The 18835-nt window shown below is 40.2% G+C and overlaps 2 protein-coding genes across 2 annotated transcripts in view; one reads left to right on the forward strand and one right to left on the reverse strand.

The window, feature by feature from the left end:
- Positions 1–18835, forward strand: part of stmn4 (stathmin-like 4) — a 40977-nt gene that overhangs the window by 784 nt on the left and 21358 nt on the right. The gene's annotated exons all lie outside the window — the stretch shown is intronic.
- Positions 464–18542, reverse strand: emilin1a (elastin microfibril interfacer 1a). Its single transcript, XM_088362746.1, has 12 exons — positions 18201–18542; positions 10084–10200; positions 7367–7542; positions 6870–6969; positions 6628–6736; positions 6278–6451; positions 4191–5468; positions 3032–3446; positions 2214–2339; positions 2077–2094; positions 1853–1987; positions 464–1721 (listed from the first exon to the last, which is right to left on the reverse strand). Exons 1-12 carry the CDS (start codon positions 18308–18310, stop codon positions 1402–1404), a joined length of 3078 nt encoding a protein of 1025 aa, XP_088218872.1. The 5' UTR covers positions 18311–18542; the 3' UTR covers positions 464–1401.

Genomic DNA, 18835 nt, shown 5'->3' on the forward strand with positions numbered 1-18835 from the left:
TTGTAACCCCACTGATACGACTCCTAGGTAGGATAGGACAAACTGAAAGTCACTATTTAATTCATTTTAACTTGTTTTAGAGCCATTTCGAGGTTATAGATATAGAAAATGAAGTAGCTTGAGAAGTTTGATGATATACAGTAATCCCTCGTTCATCGCGCATAGTTGGTTCCAAAAACCACCCGCGATAAGTGAAATTCGCGAAACACGGTCACCAACAAGAAATACTGGGCAGGCTAACGAGTTAGCGGAAAGATGCTAATTCGCGATCGTGCTAAAACGCAAAAACGGACTTCTAAAGGAATGTAAACGAACATTTGGAGCAATACTACATTGTCCGAAAGGTTAGACACACGTTTCCTCAATTTAGAAGTTTTATTTTGACTTTTAAATCGTTTTTTAATTTGTAATTGTACAATCAAAGCGGCAAAATCTGAATAAAACCATACTATCAGAGCCCCTGTGTAGTTTGTATCTTGTATTTGGCACACATAGTACAAAACATACAAAAACATACAGTACCTTGCAAGGTGAAGTGGTAGCGCATAAAAATATTCCATGATAAATTGTTTTCAATAATATTTACATTCCTTCAAGAGTGTACAATTCTTTGGAAAAAGATGCCATTATCGACAATGACAAGGGGATATTTCTATCAAATCATTCATTGGTAACAGAATAATGCATTGAAATGAAAATTTGTACAACATCTTACCCAACTTATTTATGAAAAACAAATTATGAAGACATTGCTGATAGTTCTCAATGTCTCACCCTGCAATCTCCAACACATGAACTGTGGACGACATTACTTTTGCTTTTCCTGCGAAGAATAGTGGTCTTAATCTGTCACACTCCCACTTATTTCCCTCTGCATTTTTCCAGGACAGTTGGCTTCCTGCATCGTGGTTCTCGGAATCGACTTGTGGTCAAATCGAAAATGTCAGCACAAAAACAATAGCGATCATTAGAGAGAAAAATGTCTGAACATGGCAAAAACCTGCATACATTTTATTCTGGGGATGGATAACGCAGACAAAGAACCACCATGTGGTTATTGATTCTCCTCCCGCCCTTTCATTAATAAGGCACCTAAGGGCTGTAATATCACAAATTAAAAGAAATATGAATGTCAGATAACCAAGAAGCGACTTAATTGATAACAAGATCTCAATTGAAAAACAAAAAGTGTCTCAAAGCTGTGAAGCAGGAATAATTGGTTCAAAAGTGAAAGCATTTTTATTTATGTCTGATGACTCAAGTTCAAATAATGCAATTCCCTGAAAGAACCTTTGTATGCTCTCAAGAGACCTTCTCGGATCTCCATAACTGCCTGGTTGTGTTGTCTTTACACAAACAAAAAGAGTCCATGCTCTAAAAATGTCACCAGTGTTCATCCAATCAGATGTTCTCATAGAGTAACATCCCACTGAAGATGGTCAAAGGTTCTGATGAGTATGCCAGCTTGCCTGTGACCAGGTCGATACAGACCGTATCCCCCGCCTCCATAGGCAGGATGATGTTAAAAACTGCCAGAGCTCCAGGGATGTGTTTTGCTTCCGCCATGGGCTTTTCAAGGCCTTCAGGCTGATATCCTGCTGAGTCTACTCGAGCCACACCAGTGTTGGATTTGGACAATACTGCCTCAATCTTCACATTCTTATGGCCGGTTAGGATTCCACTGAAAAAGTACCTCCCTCTCACTGGAGCTGTGAAATAACCTGCGGGACAAAACAAAAATGATATCCAAAACATTTTTTTAAATTTAAAAGCATTTTCAAATTTTGTTATTTGGGTTGACTTTAGATGTTCCACCATAGTGGAGTCACCATCAAAATGAAACGATTCAAACCTGTTCTGGGGTTATAGACGTTCTTTTCATTGACAAATATTTCGTTGAACACGATGGTTCCGACACCTCTCATCGGCCGGGTGAGCGCCGCGGAGAACGAAAGTCGTGGCACGTGGGCATCAGACCCTGCAAGACCTGATGTTGGGCAAAGAGGAGGCTGGAGTTAAAACAGATGAAACAGTAATGGGAGCTTCCATGTGATGTTTACTTAGAACGACACGGACCCTGTTCACCTCTGAGACCTGGAAAATGAGATGAAAACCAAAAAGAGTGAGTTCAGGTTCCGATTAAGTCAAACGATTTAACTTCCAAATCAGTTATCGTCTGCATAGTCTACTACACGAAGGATTTTGTTATCTACCTGGGGGTCCAACTGGTCCTTGTTTGCCCTGCTCACCCTGAGGCCCCACCTTTCCTTGGGGTCCCACAACTCCCTGGGGTCCAGGCTGCCCTCGCTCACCTTTGGGGCCCGGTAGACCAGATGGACCTAGGTCGGAGGAGCAAGTAGGCTGTAAGACTGATCATTGGTGTTGATGGTCACCATGGAGAACTTTCAAATTGCTAACATTTAGTGTAATAATCAGTAATCATCCCTTGCAAATAATGATTGCTACCAACATAGCAATTCATGCTACCAATGTAGCAACTGTGGCTAACATCTACACTTCTATTGCTAGCTTAGTATTGCTAGCGCTGCTTATTTGTTGAAGCAGGATATGCATTCTTGGGTGACCTTATCACAAATATGCATACCATTATGAATCGCCCGTTAGTCAGTGGCGCCTCTTTGGCCAGAGAATCAAGGCGGGGAGGAAATAGTGAAGTGAGGCTACATTCAAATCTTGCTAACAGTTTTAAGATCACAAACACTTAAAGTGAAAGAAGACAAATCCTCCTCTGAGCATCTTTACTGATAAACGATGGCTCCAGGGAGATTTTTGAAACTTCTTTATGTAAAGAAAACTTAGCTTTGACCTGATGGACTTAAGTAGTTCAGCCTGATGTTTACTAAACTCCTATTTAACACACCGCTGACTTTATAGCCTCTTAAGTAAATGCTTGACAGGCCAGATTCTTTGGTCTATTTTTTTTTTTACATTCTCTGACTGCCTCCCATTAACCAGGCTTTATATCTTGTCCAAATGTCAGATCCCATGCTCCGCATCTTTCAAGTCTTACCCATGAAATCCTGTCGTATGAAATCATGAAACTCCTTAGCCAGATCTAGCAGAGATGAGTTCAGCCTGTGGATTTTGGAGTGGATGTTCTCGAGCTGGACATTCTGGATATTGTCAATGACATGTCCTTGAGATGTGACTGTTACATTGAGTCCATTGACACAGCTCCACAATCCAGACACATGTTGGTTCAAGCCCTCCTTGATCCTCTGCAAACTGTCCGAAAAAGAATCGAAGCGTCCGCACAGTCCTTCAAGTTTGGCAAGACGGCGTTCTAGGCCGTCGCTTGCCCGTCGACACTCCCCGACTTCCGTCACATAGTTACTCCTGATCACTTCGATGTCTTTTCCAAAGTTGCTGAATCGACTGCTTGAGTCATCCTCATGCTCGGCCAGAATATTCTTCAAATTGTCCACCTTTAACAGAGAACAGACATACTAAGAGTGTTGCTTCTGGATGATACATAGTCCGTTATTTGATGATGCCTTCGAGACGATTATCAAAGCCAAAACAACTGTTACAGTCCATAAAAAAAAGGCATGTTTCAGTCCATACTCTTCAATTAAATAACACATAAAACATCCTAGCAGCACTGACACTTTAGCCATAAATGGTAGCCATGTGGTCCATTCTCAAAGGCTATTTCAAGTTTAATAAAACAGTGGTTCATCACGAGAATGATTTAGGTCTTTCAGTAGAAATTCTGACTCAGTAATACTTTGCCAGTCCATAAGTTTTAGTCCAAACTTACCGTATTTTCCGCACTATAAGGCGCACTTAAAAACCTCCAATTTTCTCAAAAGCCGACAGTGCGCCTTATAATCAGGTGCGCCTTATATATGGACCAATATTGCACCACTACAGCAGGCGTGTCCAAAGTCCAGCCCGTGGGCCAAATGTATATATCTTATATATGGACAAAGTTTTAAAATGGGCCATTCATTGAAGATGCGCCTTATAATCCAGTGCGCCTTATATATGGACACAGTTTTAAAATGGGCCATTCATTGAAGGTGCGCCTTATAGTGAGGAAAATACGGTAAGTAACGACAGATTGTTTTAATGCTTTGAATGGGTCCTTGGCATTAACTTAAATTATATTTTGATGCTGTAATAATAGGCAAGTATAGTCAAACTGTCAGTTTATTACCAATTCATACCTCTGAATCGATCCTGTCGTTAGTGTCCGTCAGATCATCTAGCGTGTACCCATGCATCCGTATGCTCGTATCCATGTTCTTCAGGGTGTCATTAATGGAGTGGAATGTGTCCATGACCTTAGATAGCTCTCCTTGGATGGACTTCAGATCCCCTCCTAATCTTCCATTGTGGTCAGTGTGACCGTCTAAGCGATTCCTCACATCATTGATGTTGATTTGACACTGTTCACTGCTCTTCTCCACTTCATCTCTGAGTCGACCTACTTCTTCTTGGAGGTTTGAGCACACCTGAGAGCACATCGTTTCTCCCGAATCTACTTTTCTGCGGAGATCGTTCAGTTCTGTCTGACACGTGTTGAGGCCCGTTTTGGTGGAGTTGGCCAGCAAACGTAAATCTTCTTCCACACTGCTGCAAACAAAACAGTCTTCCCAATCCTGGCTGAGTGTTTCAACTTGCGTGACTATCTTGTTGAAGTTCGCACCATCCTTGCCCGTCACGGCAATGATCTTTTTGACATCATCTGTTAGATTAATAATCCTGTCTGCCAGTGAGTCACCTGACACAGACAAATCATTTAATCTGGTGTTGAACTTCTGGATTTCCCCTTGGTTAGCCACAACTCTCCATTCTAAGGTTTTTACAGTGTCTTCAGTTTTACGATCTTTTCCGTTGCGCCCACAAGTGTCATTGCACATTTTCTTCGTTTCTGTTAAACTTCTATCCAGGAATGTTGTGACATTCTCGATCTGGCTTAAACGCCGACTGTGGTCAGTTACGGTGTCTCCAAGAACGGCCACATCAAGCTCTAGTTTCCCGATTTTGAAGCTATGATCATCCAGCTGAGTTAGGACCATGTTCCGGAGCTGCGTGACATCTCTTTGGACACTGTCCTTCAGATTATTGTTGGTGTTAGTACACCTTTGTTCTGTTTTTCTCACGGTGTTGTTCACCCTCTTCTCTAACTCTCTCACTCTGACATTCATCCTGTCTTCTGTCACCCTTCCCTTTCCTCCTACACTTCCAGACAACTCCTTATCCAGTCGCCCTTTAATGGTGTCGCACTTGCTGGAAGTGGAGGTGACGTGGACATCTAGATCTGTCAATCTCTTCTCCAGCTGAGTGACCATGCTGCAGCACGTCTGGGACTGTTCAGCCTCACTTTTAACGATTTGAAGGTTCTGTCGGAAATGTTGGTCCATGGAATTGATCAACTTCTCCAGGGATCGAATTCTTTCTCTGTCTTGTTCTTGCTGCTTTTTCAGATCTTCTACACCAGCCTGAATACAAGAAAATAAGATGGCCTGTTATTTCTGTTGACACTGTTTTGACTTTCATCTTTTTTTTTTCGCCTCTTTAGGGAATTCTGCTTCATGTCAAACTGTACAATATATAAAAAGAGCTAAGTTACAGTAAGGGCAAGCTGACTGGTATCACCAACATGGTTGACACAAGCACCAAGCAGACAGCGGAACTATTCTAAAAATAGCTCACGAGTGATAAGACATTGCGGTTTCCTAGGAATGTTGTAGGAGGGATCATTTGAACATTTATATTCTGTACTTGCAAAGATTTATCCAAATAAAGTGTTGATGACTCTGCCAGAATAAAGAATGGCCAACAGTGATTTATGTCACACATATGGTCTATATAGTTTTCCACAGGAAACGGAATAATAGTGAGTAGAACTGTGCCAAGTTGAGTTGTTACAATGCATACATTGATATTTTTCACTAAATTTTGTTATTTTTTTGTGTCAAGTTGATTTCATTACCTCTAAAATTTGCGAGTGGCACTCACAGGCAATTAACAGGGCTTTCAGTGAAGAACCGTGAAAGGTGAATGAGGTCAAAAGTGACTCAATGTTTATGGAAAGGAAAATTATGGCTTTAAATGGGTTTTTGCAGTCATCCTCACCCTCTGGGGAAAATGATAGCAGATCTTGATAACACTTCGAAACATTACTTAACCAGAACAAGTACTAATACTGCCGCAGAGAGGCACCTGGATCAATAAGCAGATTCTAAAAATAACATCTGATGTTAATCTGATCCTGGCATTTGTTTATGTAGAGTACATCAGGCTTCACCTGGCAGGCAGAGCAGGACAGAGTCACCCTTCTCTCCAGCTCTGTCAGGATTTGTTCCTTGAGTGTGTTCAGCTGGTTCCCCCGAAGTCCTCCTCCGACGGCAGTTCCATCCAGGTCGTTTCCCCCTCCGTTCTCTAAGTGGTTGTTGATGTTAAGCAGGGTCTGATCATGGACCTGACCAAACATAGCAAATCACCAAGTTTATGCTTGCATTAAATAATCTGTGTCCTCTCCCCCCCCCCCCAAAAAAAAAAGCTTTGACACAATTTCAGACAACTTGACAATGACATCTATAAAGCTGAAATATATGGTGGAGTTTAAAGGCAGTTCAATTTTCTATTTTTTTTTACCTGTGTCCTATTATACAGATGGTCCAGCTTCGTGTTGATGTTGTTGATCGTTTCCTTCATGTGTGGCTGGGCAGAATCGGCTGGCACAATCGCTCCGTTTAGAACTGAACTATACGGGACAAAAGTTGACGTTACTTCCCTTTACACCAGGGGCTTCAAAAAAAATTTATCTGGCCCCCGGGCCTTGAGTTTGACACGTGCTTTACATGAATGAAATAGATTAAAAAAACACATTCACATACAATTTCTTGTTTAGATCATTAATGGAGGTCTGTAGGTTGTGAAGGTCTCTGCTAAGGCCATTGATTGTTCCTTCCAGCTGTTTGACTTTTTCACTGTCACCTGGGTACAAAGAAAAAGTAAACCAGATATTCGAAGTCTGATTACATCTTACGCAAAACAAAGTTTGTAACATCATGCTGCGCCAGGACGTAATTTTGAACTTGAGATTGTGTGGTTTTGGCTGCGTACAAATGTTGTTTGGCTATGGTTGATGGTTTCCAGTGGTTTTGATAATAGGCCAGAGGAAATGGAAAGTATTTCATCATGTCTATACAAAACAAAGGGATACGTCATAAACCACAGCATTAAATTCACAATTATAGTACTTGATTACTGATTATTATAGGACAGTGAACCCTTGCTATCCATCCCTTCCTATCCAAATAATTTTATATTTTTGCTGTGATTTATTCTGATGACTGATTTTACACAAGTGTGACATCATGCAGCTCATTACCATTTCCACTCTGTCCGCCGCCTTGTGTGTGGCCTGTCTGTGTGACATGAGGTCGCCCACCGTTGCCTGGCCCCTCTTGACAGTCCTCCCCCGAGTATCCATGGCAACATTTCCACTCCATTTCTGTCACCATTTTGTAAGCCACCTTGTACCTTGGCCTCCTGTATGTCCGGTACCTGAGAAAAAAATGTGAAACTTTAATATTGTTGCAAATGTGCTTTAAAGGGAGGGAGGAAAAATAGATTCTGTGTTCCACCTGTAGTTACGTCGTGGTATTCTGATTAATATTAGATTTGTGGAGGAAGATTTGACATTAAATAATGTGGCGGGCCGTATTTGGCCCCCGGGCCTTAAGTTTGACACCTATGCATTAGAGTGATTGGACATTAAAGGAAAAAACATCAGCAATCCATTTGGAACTTTAAAAGGATGACATCACTTTTAACGATGAAATCATCCTCTTGCTCACCTTTTGTTTTTCCCGATCCCTTCTTCGGGAAACCGATAAGTGTTTGGGTTGAGCTCACTCCACCCATATGAGCTACACATTGCTTTTGAATCAGTTGAACTATGACTACTGTTCCACATCATTAAACCAGACTGAATAATAAAAATAGCCACGGTTATTTTGGCGCAGAACAGTTCTGCGTTCTCCATAAAGATAACAGGTGGCACTGTTTCGAGTTGTAAACATTGCCTGCTATTCCTGTTCTACTCTCCAAAAAAATCCGCTATATTTAGCCACTACTAAAACTCAACGTCTTGAGTAAGTCGAATGCTTATCTTGGCAAGTTCTCCCCCTCATTAATGTGTCGTTCCAATTTGTGATTGAGGGTCATACATGTCTAAATAACCAGAGGCCATAATGAGCCCAGATTTGGACAGAAGTCAAAAAAAAGATTTATGGCACATTAACAATCCTTCACTTTAATTGTTTAGCAGGTTGCTCCCTTTTTTAAACCTCTTCATAGGCGGTACTCAATGCATAGCACTTTGGAAAAGATCTTCATCTTCCAACTCTCTGCACCAAGAGCGTGAGAAAAAGCCAGACGCTATGCTCTCAGAGGAAATATAAAAAAGAGCTCGAAAGGTGGCGGGTGGAAGAACAATTACAAAACGAATAAGTTAGCAAGATTGTTTTCCAGTGTGCTAGAGGAGATGGTGATGGCCGAATGGATGGAGCTCCATTCTTGTCATAGCTCAGGGTTAGGCAGATGATTTAGGCAGGCACAAAGATCAACTTCCGAAGCCAGTCTCCATAGCAACGTGGTTATTACTTTAATAGAACAAAAACATCAGGAGAGTTTGCTGAATGTTGTCTCAATGCCTAACATCCGTATTTGGAGAATATCATCAAATCCATCCCATCTATAGTCAATTTGTTCCTCGACTGAGGTCACCGGATATTCCCTGGTCAACACAGTAATGCATGTGTGGCTTTTGAATACAGCACTTCATCAGTGAAATCAAACCCTTGTGGTATGAGCATGCACATTTTGGCAACATACCAGGATAACCACAAGCGAGCACCTCTCTAACCAGACGTTCTTGAAAGATGGCTCGGGAATAAAACAACGCTGAGTGAAATGAGTATCCTCAGACAGGAAGAGAGATGGAGCCAATAGACAAAATACAAGCCAGTGCAATAAAATCCAGGAAGTTAATGAGGAGATAGATAGTTGTTTGAGTGTGCGGAGAATACAGCGGAACACCCTTAAAGTCACACAAGTCGGAATTTTCAGGAAAAATTAGACTCTAAAGCAAACATTCCATTCACGCCGAAAGGTGAATGTCAAAAATTCCCCCATTAAAGCTCAAAATCAGGATATTTTTCTTTTCAAAGTTTACTTATCAGACAACTGAACAAAATATTTCTTATTTTCTATGTGTTCAAATCCTACTTTTAACAATTTTGTCCCTGGAAAAGACAATTTCTTGGTCTTACTATAAATTCCAATGGGAGGAAATTGTAGTCATAGTTTCTCTCGGAGGGCCAATGTGACTGTCAACGCCTTATATTATTTACAGTATAGGCTACACGGCAAATTGATAAATAACTAGTTTTGAAATCAGAGACTACTAGTCTAAACTGTTCAAATTGTTTAAAAAGATGAATAGTACCGTAATTTCTGGACTATAAGGCGCACCTAAAAACATAAAATTTTCTCAAAAGCCGACAGTGCGCCTTATAGTCCGGTGCGCCTTATATATGGACCAAATTCCTAAATTTAAACTGGCCCGAAGCATTGTGTCATGAAATCAATCACAAGTGGCCCGCTGAAGACTATGAATCATCAATCAAAAAGACTATGGATCATTATTTTGTGATTATAAAGTAATTTGTTGCATCTGAAGTTGAAATAAAAAAGATAAAATGGAGAATGATTTGATTTGGATTAAAAATCTGACATGATGCATTAATGGTGCGCCTTATAGTCCGGTGCGCCTTATAGTCCGGGAAATATGGTAATAAAAATTGCTTCCTATATTTCTACTTTCAAAAAGTGAAGACAATTTATAATTTTAGTAATGACACAAAGTCAATTGAAAATTTGTCTTCCCGGGCCACATAAAATAATGTGGCTGGCCGTATCTGGTCCCCGAGGCCTTGAGTTTGACTTCTATGCTGTAATGGATGACTTGTTTGACTTTTAAGGTACCACTGTGTGTGCATGAGTGCGTTTGTGTGTTTGTGTGTATGAGTAATAGGTACTCACGCCACTCGAGGACACTGGCCCCAGGTACAGCGTTGGTAGTCTGGTTTAATATATGTCTCCACGCCATCCTCCATCACACAGCTAACAGTCCGGGTCACCACATACGCACACCAGTTCCTGTGATGTCACACACATAAACACACACACACACACAGGCTGAAGGAAATGACAAATGATGAGTGGCCCTAGTTATCGTAAACGTAGTCAGACCCGATGACAAGGCAAATGGTTGTTTTCTAACAAAACAAGAATAAATTGAGATCAAATCTCAAGCGTGATTATAATTTTGTACATTCAAGTCGACAACTCGTGAAAATAGCAGATCATATCACGATAACATCACTAATTTAACAATGGATTCCATTCTTCAGCAGACACAGGCGCAGAAGGGAACTTTGAGCATATTTTGGCTTCAGATGAGACTGGATTGGTTACATTTCGCAACTCACTGGAACGCGATTAAATTCTTAGAACCACAGTCTGGCTTTGACTAACTTGCAAATCCATGCATACTAATTTTGTAATATGAAGAGAAATATTGGAACACCTTGCCATAGCAAAACTATTCAAATCCGATTTTGAATTTGATTGACACTTGGTGTCACTTACTATTTATTCTTGTTGCATCAAATTTTCATTTCACTCTCCTCCAACTACGGCGTTCGGAGCCAGCAATCTGCCACCTTGATTCTGGAATAATCAACCTTTTGTCGCCCACCTCAAACACAGCTGCCGCTCAACTTTGTTATCATGTTCCGTGGTTGGATTCCCGGTGTGTTTTTTGGACTTTCTTAGAGAGGGGGAAATTTCTCCATCAGGGGTTGAAATGGAACACAGACGAATGGAATAGGGAACATCTAAAATAAGACAGCTGTAATAAATCTCAAGTTTGGTCCCTCTGTAGTTCCACTGTGTTTTGGTCGTTGTGATTCAGTGAGCTGCCTCTGGCAATGTATTCTCCGGGCGCAGAAGCTCAGAGGCAGAAGATAAGCATCAAATTTGCACCGTTATCCTGCTTGATGGAGAACAGACACTGACGTTTATATAAATAATCATCTTTCCTTTCTTATTTTACAGATACATGTCCATATGTATGTATATATGTATATATAAACAGTCATGCAACTTTCTCCATCTTTGGAGTGTTTTCTGCTGACATTTATTTTTCCATCCTTCCATCCAGGCCCTTTAGAGCGACCAAATTCATAAGAGGAGCATTTATTTGTAGGACGGTGATGAGTGAATGCATTAAACTGGTGTGTCTGGCTTTGTGCACGTGTGTGTTTGTGTAGTTTGTGTCCGAGAAGGAAAGTTTGTTTACGTGCACCCATGCAACTGTTTGCTGCTTAACACCTTTGCCAGAGTGAGGTCAAGCATTCCGTACAATAATCCACGAAAGCAACATTAATGCAAAAAAGCTGGGAAGGAAAATCTGTCTGATGAAAGTCCTTGCAAAAATCTTGGCGTCTATTTCATAAGTGTAAAAAAGGAAAGTGGAAAGGCGGTGAGGACCAGCAAGGTCATTTCTGCTGGCCAAAAGTATCACAAGTACTGCCAAGCTACATTTGCAGGTAAAACCTAAAAGTTTTGCATTTGCTCCATAAAATTGCCATAATTTATTTCAAACAATCAATTCTCTTTGTTTTGTAACATTACTCTTGGCTGTCAAGATTAATCGACAACAAATTATCAAATTAATCGCCTTGTATTTTAATAATCAACTAATCGTTTACCATTTCTTAACTAAAGATTGTTCAAAGCCTCTGTTTTCAGGCTCTAAACTAATGATTATTTTATTTCTCTAGTCCTTCATGAAAGCAGAATGATTTATCTTTTGTATTAATCAAAATAAGACACTTGCAATAATCTGCTTTTAATTTGGAAAACAATGACCAGCAAATCCTTCCTGTGTGATATTGCTTTGCTGTTGTTTAGTTGTTTTGTCAATGACGAAATATTACCCAATACTCAAAAATAATTGGTTAATAAACAGTAAATGGGAAAAAATGCAAATAAAATCAACAGACGAATCAATTCTGAAAATATTTAATAGTGACAGCCCTAATCTCATTAGACTCATGCATCTCTAAGTTTTGTAACAATAATTGTTAATTTAGACAAACAAAACTCACAGTCTGAAGATGCATTCTTTTAATTGGACAGTGAGAATATTTATACCTTCCATTAAAAAGTCTCGTCTCCTTTTATGCATTCAAACAGCTCAATTGTGATCTGCGAAATGTCTCTCAGGCAGACATCTTTTTTATATTCACAGGGTCGTAATTCAGCATGTGTCGAACAATTGCACCTGTCTGAGTATCTATAAAATCCACCTAGCTTGTTAAAAAGCAGCCTGGCACTTTGACTGAGCACACAGTCTGACAAATCAACCCACACATAGCAGTCTCTCGTTTTTGCACGAAGAATTGTGGATAAAACCGAAATATTTAGCGACAACAGAAACACTGAAGGCAAGTGGGAGCGTAAATGAAATGGGAAAAAAAATGGGAATGAGGCTTAATACTTAAACAAAGAAACCCCTAAGCGGTCTCTTTTGTTGTGAGATCTTTCATTTGCCTTCAAGGAACGGCTTTGGAAAGCAACTTCAATGAGCTCCTTGGGACCCTTGTGCCTCTATGGATGAACTCTGACCTCAGGTCAAGCATCCCTCCAGTGTGTTGTAAAGGTATATCCCTATACACACAGACATATACTCTTGAATGGACTCACTCACGCTCGAGCGATTGCATACGGGCGAACATAAAGGCAGAACACACATTCTTCCGATGTGACTGCAGTTCAAGAGTGCACAAACACACACACACGCACCATTCTCTGTTTGGACTTGTTCCAAAATGTAGGGACAGCGTGACTGAGTAAACCTCGATTGTTTAGCCTGGCGGTCACTAAGATATACAGAGACGATCTATGATACCCTCATTTGCTTTAGCATTGTCCACGCACGTATTGGGACATCTGTGACTTTAACTTTTAACCATTTATGGAAAAACATGCTTATAAATGATAGTTTTGTTTGGGATGGTTCACTTTTTTGCAGAGGTGGGGGGGGATACAAGTCATATGACTTGGACTCGAGTCAACTGGACTCACTGATTTGATGACTTCTGACTATTTGGTAAGGTAGTTTGAAATTAATATTATCGTGCTGGGCCAATAGTCAGGTTGTCAAGTTTGTGAATTTAGCAGATGAGCTATGCCTAACAGTAGTATTAATAAGTAGATGAGATTTTAGATGTAAAAAAAACAGGTCAAACTTATAGCGCAGGTGGTGTAACGTGACTTTGGTAAAGTAACTTGGGATTTGCTTGAAGGTTATGACTTGAGACTTTTGTGACTTACTTTCATGCAACGTGAAGATAATCCAAACAACAACCCATATTGGAGTGATTGCTGGAAGCTTCGCTAATTCATTTACAATAGATGGAGCTGTAATGGATGCTTTTCCCACATTCTTACTCTCACACATAAGTGGATTTGTTAACTGACCTAATTTGCACAAAATCAAAGAGACTAAATTTGGATACTTTCCAAGGTTTGGCCAAGAACAGGAAAATCCTATTACACTAAATTGCCTGGGAACATTGCGGTGCCTCCAGTGGTCAGTAAAATAGCACAAAACATTACACCGTGGTATTTATAGGTTCCGATTCCAGGGCAAAATGTTCGACACCTCTAGAATCAATCCACATCCAGTTCGAGAACTCTGTCAAATTGTCAATCAGCATGCAAAATCCAAACAGATTGTTACTGTTGATTATTGTCAGCTCCTTACTGGCCTCTAGTGGTACTCTAGTCTACAAATCAACCAGCTCCACCCACACACTTCATCACCGTGACACTGACAAGAAGATGTCCTTTCCGACGCCTGCTGGACGTCTTCACTTGATTCAAGCACCTACTAGACACATCTGTCCAAACACATCTTTTGAGTTCAAACAGATGTCAGCGGGTCAACCTACATTGCATTCTTCTCTCTCATCTAAGTGGGCAAGTGGGTGTATTTTGTTCGTAGTGACTCAGCCGTGCAGATCCCCCTCATGGCCTACTGGTTTCATGAAGAGGGGGCTGGCTAATCTTTTCTGTGTCTCCTCCTTTCTTTTAGAACTTCAGTAACGTAATGCCTACTTGTCTTCTACTAAATATTTTCCCAGACATTCTCCTCGCTTTTTTCCAGTCTTCCTTTGGTCCTATCATGGTTCTGCTTGGACTTCTGTATTCTGACTCACTCAGAATCAATGTTTATTTCGGCTTTGCTCATCTCTCAGGCGTCTATTTTCGAGCTTTTGTTCCTTGGCTGTATGCTAAACACAAACCACAGAAATGTAGTCTTCTCCAGATCTGATTCGGTTGATTTGAACTTTTCCTCCTGAAATACGATAACAGGTCAGATATTTTGCATCGTGACCGCAATTGGAATTCATCACAAAAGTATCTCCAATGCATATGTTTTTATAATCATAAAATTAGAATTGGGCACTTGTCAACATTTTCTTGTCTTGCATGATTGATTGTGGAAAAGGAATCACAGTGTTGTTTTTTTGACTCTCTGTGAGCTAATGTGTTCTGTGATATATTTATCCCAACTGCTATTCTTTAAATGCCACTGTCACCCAAAGAAGAATAATGCTGTCCAACGTTAAGACTCACAGTGTGAGCTCAGTGGCACTGGTGTCAGCTTCCCTTTCCATACTGGTGTCAAACAAATTTTTTTCACGGGCCGCTTTGTAGACCTAGCTTCTTTCGGAGGGCCATTATGACTGTCAACCCAAATAAATGTATGAGCACCTCATATTATATTCAGTAAAAACTACAAAACGAACCGACAAATAACTCGTTTTCAAATCAGACGAGTAAAAACTGGTCAAATATTTAAAAATATATATATTAAAGTGAAGACAATTTGCAATTCTAGTAATGACACATGAATTTAATGCACAATTTGTCTTTGCTGGCCACATAAAATAATGATTTTACTCACCCTTTTTAGATCAGTCCACACAGATTACTGCGGACACTCAAAATCAAAACACCAATGCAAATTCGAGTCACAAATACCTGAAATACATATTTTGAAATTACGAAAGGAACCTCGAAGAGACCAGAAAGTCAACTAGCATCACTCAGTGAGTCAAAACAGAAGCAGTTGACTTCTGTGATGTTGAGAAAGAAACCTAATAGAAGCTCATATTGCACACACACACACAACACACACACACATACTAAGTGCAAACATATGGAAAGCATGAACACAGCTGTATGCCACATGTAACTCTGTAAACTGTCATTCTTTTCGTTGTGGTTCATATATACATTTTGTATGCACACATACATACTTAGAGTGCAGTAGAATCCTTGATTGCTTCCGCTAAAACCAATCAAGCCATTCATTTCATTTATAGACAAACACACAACAGGCTCACGTCAGTCCCAAAACTTTACGTCCTCACACTGGGCAAAAAGAGCTTAATGACATGCAACAAGCGGGGGGATGTGGTAGCCATTAGAAAATTGTAATGATTCTTGTGAAATTTCAACTGGAACCGTTGAAATAAACATTGAGCTGAGCTGGAATCCAAACTCTATTTGTGAACCCCAAATGTTAGCAAACAGAAACAAACCCATTCTTGAACAGTTCCCACTCACCCAGTCGGTTTCTGTGGTGGGACTTTCCAAATATACAAAGTCGGTTCAACACGCGTGAAATATAAGCTAACCACAGTTAACTGTCAGGATTCTATTTTCATTGTCAGCATGAATCCATGTAGCACGCAACATAAATCTGTAGAGGCGCTAGAGCGAGTGTTGGCAATTTTGTAGCAAGTTAAACTAGTATTTCTTTTTTTTAAAAAAAAGGGTGGCTTGCGCCATTGTGGGTGTAAACATTGGCTGGAAATCTAAGTAGCTCTTCTCATTTTGTTTCCACACATCTTTCATCCGTCCATCCGTCCGTCCATCCATCCATCCATCCATCCATCCATCCATCCATCCATCCATCCATCCATCCATCCATCCATCCATCCATCCATCCACTGCACACTCCAGATCATATAATCCATGTTTGAATTTCACCTTTCACCTCTTTTGTGGCGTTTCATCTGCTTGCATGGATTCACTCTTGGTACTCAATCCAAAAAAAAGTTCATACATCAATTTGAAGGCTACTCTCCAGACCCCTGTCACATCAGCAGGATAAGCGGTATAGAAAATTGATGATGTATTCATCAGCCCTGAGGATGAGTGATATAGTGATCCGTCTCGCTTTTTACCTTAAGTCAGCAGGGTCAGACTCCAGCTTGCCCATAGTCCTGAACAGGATAAGCAACATTCACAATGGAGGGCAGATGGATGAATGGATGAATATTTCCTGAGAAACTCACCCAGTCTGGTGAGTTTTAAGTCTATGAACTCATTTATACTCTACACAACTTTATATCTAGAGCACAACCACAGGTTTACAATAATAATAAAAATAATAGTGATGATAGATATACAAAAACTCATAGGCAGCAGGGTGGATGACTTGTTAACACATCTGCTGTCCCAGTGCAGAGGCAGTAGGTTCAAATCCGGTCTGGATTTTGCATGTTCTTCCCGTGCCGGTGCAGGTGTTCTCTGGGTACTCCCACATTCCGAAAAACATGCATGATAGGCAAATTGAAGACTCTAAATTGTCCTTAGGTGTGAATGTAAGCGCAAATACATTCTTCTCTACCGTATTTTCCGCACTATAAGGCGCATCTAAAAACCTCCAATTTTCTCAAAAGCCGACAGTGCGCCTTATAATCCGGTGCGTTTTATATATGGACCAATATGGATTCGTGGATGAGGACTAACTTATTAAAATAAACTTTACGTGTTTATTTTGTGTTGTGTGATTGCATTAACGTTTGAGCAACGTTGAGTCATTTATTCTATGCGCCTTATAATCCGGTGCGCCTTATATATGGACAAAGTTTTAAAATGGGCCATTCATTGAAGGTGCGCCTTATAATCCGGTGCGCCTTATAGTGCGGAAAATATGGTAATTGAGATATATGTATAAGTGCTCTGTTGTTATTGGCTTTTATAATTCAAGAGTTTTAGCCTCTTAAGTGGCACACATCGTGTGAAGCTGATGAGAAGAGGAGCAAGCTTGAAATCTCCAATGACAATATGAGGGCGCCAGTATGGCTGGGAAGTTGAAATTGTAATCTCACAATCGCAGCGTGAATAATGACACTCACGTTTACTGCAAGCCAAGTATGAAAGTAAACAAGCGAGGCGACTGTAGTTTTGTAACAGCTGATAGTTTGTGCAGTTAACAAAGGGGTCACTAATGTGATGCTGGCGGTCCCACAAAAAACACATAAGTAGCCCACGTGCCTGTCCTAAAATTAGCACACCAGTAATAAGATGGATCATTTAATAATTAAGGTTTTATTAGCACAGTCAGAAAGATAAATTGAATAATATTATCGTTACTATATTTTAAATAGTGCAGTGATTCCCAACCACAATGCCACAGCTATGTCATGGGAAGTTTTATTTCATTGGTTCGAAAATAATTATTCATCTATTATAAAACAAAATCTTCCATGACAGTGATTTATAGTGAAAAAGAATTAAATGCTTCCACAAGATGGTAGAATAAAGAATTAACCTGGAGCCACCTGTTGCCATTGTAAAACAGAATCGCTGTGTGAGTTCAACTAAACAGGCTGCAATTCAACACTAAGTAAATTTTATAATAAATTGAGACGAGATCATCATTATTTCTGTAATTTTCTATCCAAACTTCTAATGAAACTTTTGTTTGGTAGTATGCTGTGCCTGAGATTTTTCAAATGTAAAATAGGGGTGCCTTAATTGGCTCATTGATGAATCTTGATACAACTTCACGTGAGGGACAAATGATTAGGAACATATCTAAAATAAATACCAATACAAAACTACATCAACATTTTAGTCATAATTTTATGATAATCTCTATTAGAAATTTCTCATGATGATGATGGCGATGATGATGCACAAAATAGCGCAACTTCTTTCAATTGCTCTCAAGTACAACTCAAAACTATTTTAGGGTACACACACATTTTGCATGAATCTGACCCTACCTGTGTCTACTCGCCGCCCTCTGGCCACTCAGGACCCCGGGCTCCACATATCCAAGACCCCAAGACGTCCGTGCCAAAGCGAGCGCGATCATGCAAAACAACGTCTCCATCCTTGAGTCCAGTGTAGCAGCCTGTCAATCTCTCTTCCTTGTAAAGTTAATCCAACAAAAAAACAAATTAAAAAAAAAAAATCTCTGCTGTTATCCACAGCGGAATAACGTGATAAAATCAGAAGCGCTTCTGAAAACAGTGAAGTGCATTTTCTAAACTTCTAACTGCTGCTCAATAGGTAGGATTGTTAAAGTGTGGTGACTACTGCTCAGGCGCAGGGAAGCAAGAGGAAACTTTCGTGCGTCACTCTCTCGCTCTCTCTCTCTCTCTCGCTCTCTCTCTCTCTCTCGCTCTCTCTCTCTCTCTCTCCGTGGTCACGTGGGGTGTTTCACTGCAATCAGATTCTTATAGCAACATCACTTTCTATAAAATGGTGCCAAAACAACCCCCTCCCTCCATCAACAGAAAAATAATTTATGTTAAAAGCAAACACCAGGAGCACTGTACACGCAGTTCTACTAAATATTTGGCTATGTTTTAAACCCCTTGCATGCTCCTTGCCAGCTTCTCCAAGTCATTAAGCC

The sequence above is a fragment of the Syngnathus floridae genome, chromosome 19 (assembly GCF_059516105.1).
Source record: "Syngnathus floridae isolate MCC-2025c chromosome 19, RoL_Sflo_1.0, whole genome shotgun sequence".
Classification (NCBI taxonomy): Eukaryota; Metazoa; Chordata; class Actinopteri; order Syngnathiformes; family Syngnathidae; genus Syngnathus; species Syngnathus floridae.